The following is a 3,194-nucleotide window of genomic DNA, read 5'->3' on the forward strand; positions in this document are numbered from 1 at the left end:
TCCGCTACGCCTTCCGCTACGCCTTCCGCTACGCCTTCCGCTACGCCATCCGCTACTTCTTCTCCTACCCCTGCCGCGATCTCCGCCGCTGCCTCCTCTGCTACCTCTTCCCCCCCTGCAAGCGAGCTGGACGCACCCCCGACAGTGCCGTCCTCAACGCCGTTACAAAAGCTAAAACTACTCGGCTCATCGCCATGCTGGCTGCTCCTCGATTTCTTTCTCATATTTTCCTGTTCGATGTCACTGTCTTTGCATTGCCCCGAGCTGTTATTGCTGTTACTTCCGTTACTATACGTGGAACTAACTTTTTCGTAAATCCTTTTTTCGTTTTTCTTAGAGACACTCCTAACACTTCCGCTTTGCTTGTTTGTGGGGTTATTGAGACTGCTGCTCTTTTCACTGGGGCTCCCAGAACAATCATCACCTTTTGCACACGAATCGGTATGCGTGGCATTTCTGCTAGGATCCTCCTTCTGCTTATCATTACGGGTGGCACCATTCACCCCAGTGATGCTCGTGGAAGGCTCCTCCTCATCCTTGTGCACGTTACAACTCTCCTCCATGCTTCTAGACCCAGGTTGACAAAAGGGACCCGCTGGATCTATATCTCCTTCGCTGAAGCCCTCCCCGCTCACTACACTACCCACAATTACTCCTTCATCCCGATGGGAATCATTTCTGCGATTGGTCATATATGCATCTGCAATATTCATAAAAGCAGAGGCCTCCACTCCGTCGGCAGCCAAGTCGATTGGGTTTGCCGAGTCGTTCCCGACAGTAGGCTCACACTGGGTTGTCCTGGTAATCTTCGTCGACCCCGTAACCCCCATGTCTGTATCGGACGAGATGTCCGTGCCAAACGCTTCCTCAGCGTTCACACTATTGTTAACTTCAAACATCGTAGCTGGGTCGAACGTGTTATTTGTTACGTTGAGTCCGCTGGGTACGGATTCGTACACCCTGCTTGTGACACGTAATGCATTCGTGTTAATTCCTCCCGCATCGCTCTGGTTTGTCATTCCACCGCGTATGCTTTCACTCGAATTATTATTATTAGCGGTGTTGTTTGCCTGCTCATCACGGTTTGCGTCGTCCCTGTTGGACGAGCTCGCCTCCTCGAGACCTCCTCCTGCTCTCTCCTGACCCCATTCATGTAAATTTCGGCTACCAGAATTTCTATTGCTGATTCTGGAAAATACTTGCGGAGCAGTCACAAACCCAATTCCCCTGTTCGTGTCGTTATGTCCAAGTATAAAAGTGCTAAAAATATTTTGTATAATGCTCTGTGTCTGTGCAGATGCAAATCCTTCAACCATGTTGATGTCGTATTCTTCAGTGAAGGGAATGAACCTTATCCCCCCTGCTTCTTCAGCACCTGCGCCACCGGCCTGTTGTGTGGACGGATCACTCACTTGCCCTGAATTGACATTTCGCTGCGTAGTAGTGCCACTAGACTGTGCAGTAGTACTACTAGCCTGCGTAACCGTGCCATCGTTTCTATTTGTCGAGGAGGCTATATTACCATCAGGGGACTCCTCCTTCTCGGGTGAACCCTCATTGTTCCCCTCTGAACGACCATTACCAGGAGCAGTAGCAGTAGCAGCAGCAGAACCAACGTCATTTGTGCCAACCCCACTGTTACTCACAGAAGTACTCTCCATGTTAACGCCGTTAGAATTGTTAAACGTATTGTTACGAGAAATTTCAGAGTTTATTCTTTCTCGTAGTTCCTCCCTCTTGGAGTTATATTCCTGATCATCCGTGGGAAGTTCAAAGCGACAAGTAGGACAAGAATTCCTTTCCTTCAACCACGGAATGATACATGAACAATGGAAGACATGTCGACAACGCTCATTATCTGTTATCCTATGTACCTCATCATTTTCTTTATACTCTTCTCTGCATATAGCACATGATTCTAATTCCTCCGCTCTCTCTTTAGTTAAAACTTCCACCTTCAAATTTTTTATAATTGCTTCGGATGCAGGTGGGGGTCCATTTCTAGAAGGATCACTCTCCATGATTATTGTTAAAACTTGGTCCAGAGAAATATTTTCAAAGGAGTTGGTTAGTATATTGTCTATGAGGTCGTGGAAGTTTAATCTGATTGGTGAGTTGAGGGGGATGTTGGTGATGTCTATGGCCCTGGTGATAATCCTGGGGCTTCTGGCATTCACGCTTCCATTCACGCTTCCATTCGCGCTTCCATTTGCGCTTCCATTTATGGCGCCATTTACGCTGCCGTTCGTGTTGCCGTCACTGGCCCGACCCACGCCGCTAACACCGCTAACGCCGCTAACACCGCTAACACCGCTAACACCGCTGATACCGCTAAATCCACCCAAGCCACTTCCCCCCTCGGGGATGCCACCGTTGTACATGTAATTCCTGCCGAAGAAGACTCTACCCTGGGCATCATTTCGAGGTGCACTATCGGACATGCCCCCCTCAGGAGCGGGAACACCAAAATTGGCCGTAAAATGGATGTCCGTGTCTGTGGGCCTTAAATTCGTATTGAACATCTGCTGATACACATTTCTGAACATCATCAAATCGTTAAAAAAGTTTTCACTCGGTCCGAAGAAGCCGCTGTTGTTGCTTCGGTTGCCCTGTCTATTGTTGCCACGGTTGTCCGCATTGCCCTCCCCAGCGGAGCCTCTGCCACCAACACTATCATGCCCGTAAGGACTGTGTAAATTGCTTGCATTATCGTTGCTAGGAGTACCACCTTCTTCGTTCGCGTTCCGTCTGTCCCTATTGAAATTAATAGAATGAAAACTCAAGGGGTCATCTTCGTCAATTTTTTCCACAAAGCCCACATGATTGCAGCTTTTACATTTTATCTCCCCATCGTATATAATTTCGATATCGCTAGTTCGCTTCACATCTTCACAACTATGACAAAAGTACTCATAATCATCAACCTGATTCATAATAATATTTATGTTTTTCTTTTAATTGGTGTAACAAATGGAAGCTTTCTCACACGTTGGACAAAAAAAAAAAAAAAAAAAAAAAAAAAAAAAATATGCGACAAAAGTTTGGAGTGATGATGATCAGTAAAAACGGGATGAACCACGTGGCAGAAAAAAAAAAAAAAAAAAAAAAAAAAAAAAAAAACTTATTTAAAAATATAAACAAAGGATGCAACTTTATAAAAAGGCAGGAAAGGGATAAAGAAGGTGGGGGAAAAA

General features: G+C 46.2%; 1 protein-coding gene across 1 annotated transcript in view; it reads right to left on the minus strand.

Moving 5' to 3' along the window:
- Positions 1-2,933, minus strand: part of AK88_02545 (uncharacterized protein) — a gene marked incomplete at both ends in the record, with an annotated part of 6,874 nt that extends 3,941 nt beyond the window's left edge. Inside the window, one exon of the mRNA XM_012480170.1 lies at positions 133-2,933. Coding sequence (XP_012335593.1) covers positions 133-2,933 — 2,801 coding nt within the window. The remainder of the gene's footprint in view (positions 1-132) is intronic.
- Between the last annotated feature and the right edge of the window lie 261 nt (positions 2,934-3,194).

Source organism: Plasmodium fragile (genome assembly GCF_000956335.1).
Source record: "Plasmodium fragile strain nilgiri unplaced genomic scaffold supercont1.25, whole genome shotgun sequence".
In the NCBI taxonomy this organism is placed as follows: Eukaryota; Apicomplexa; class Aconoidasida; order Haemosporida; family Plasmodiidae; genus Plasmodium; species Plasmodium fragile.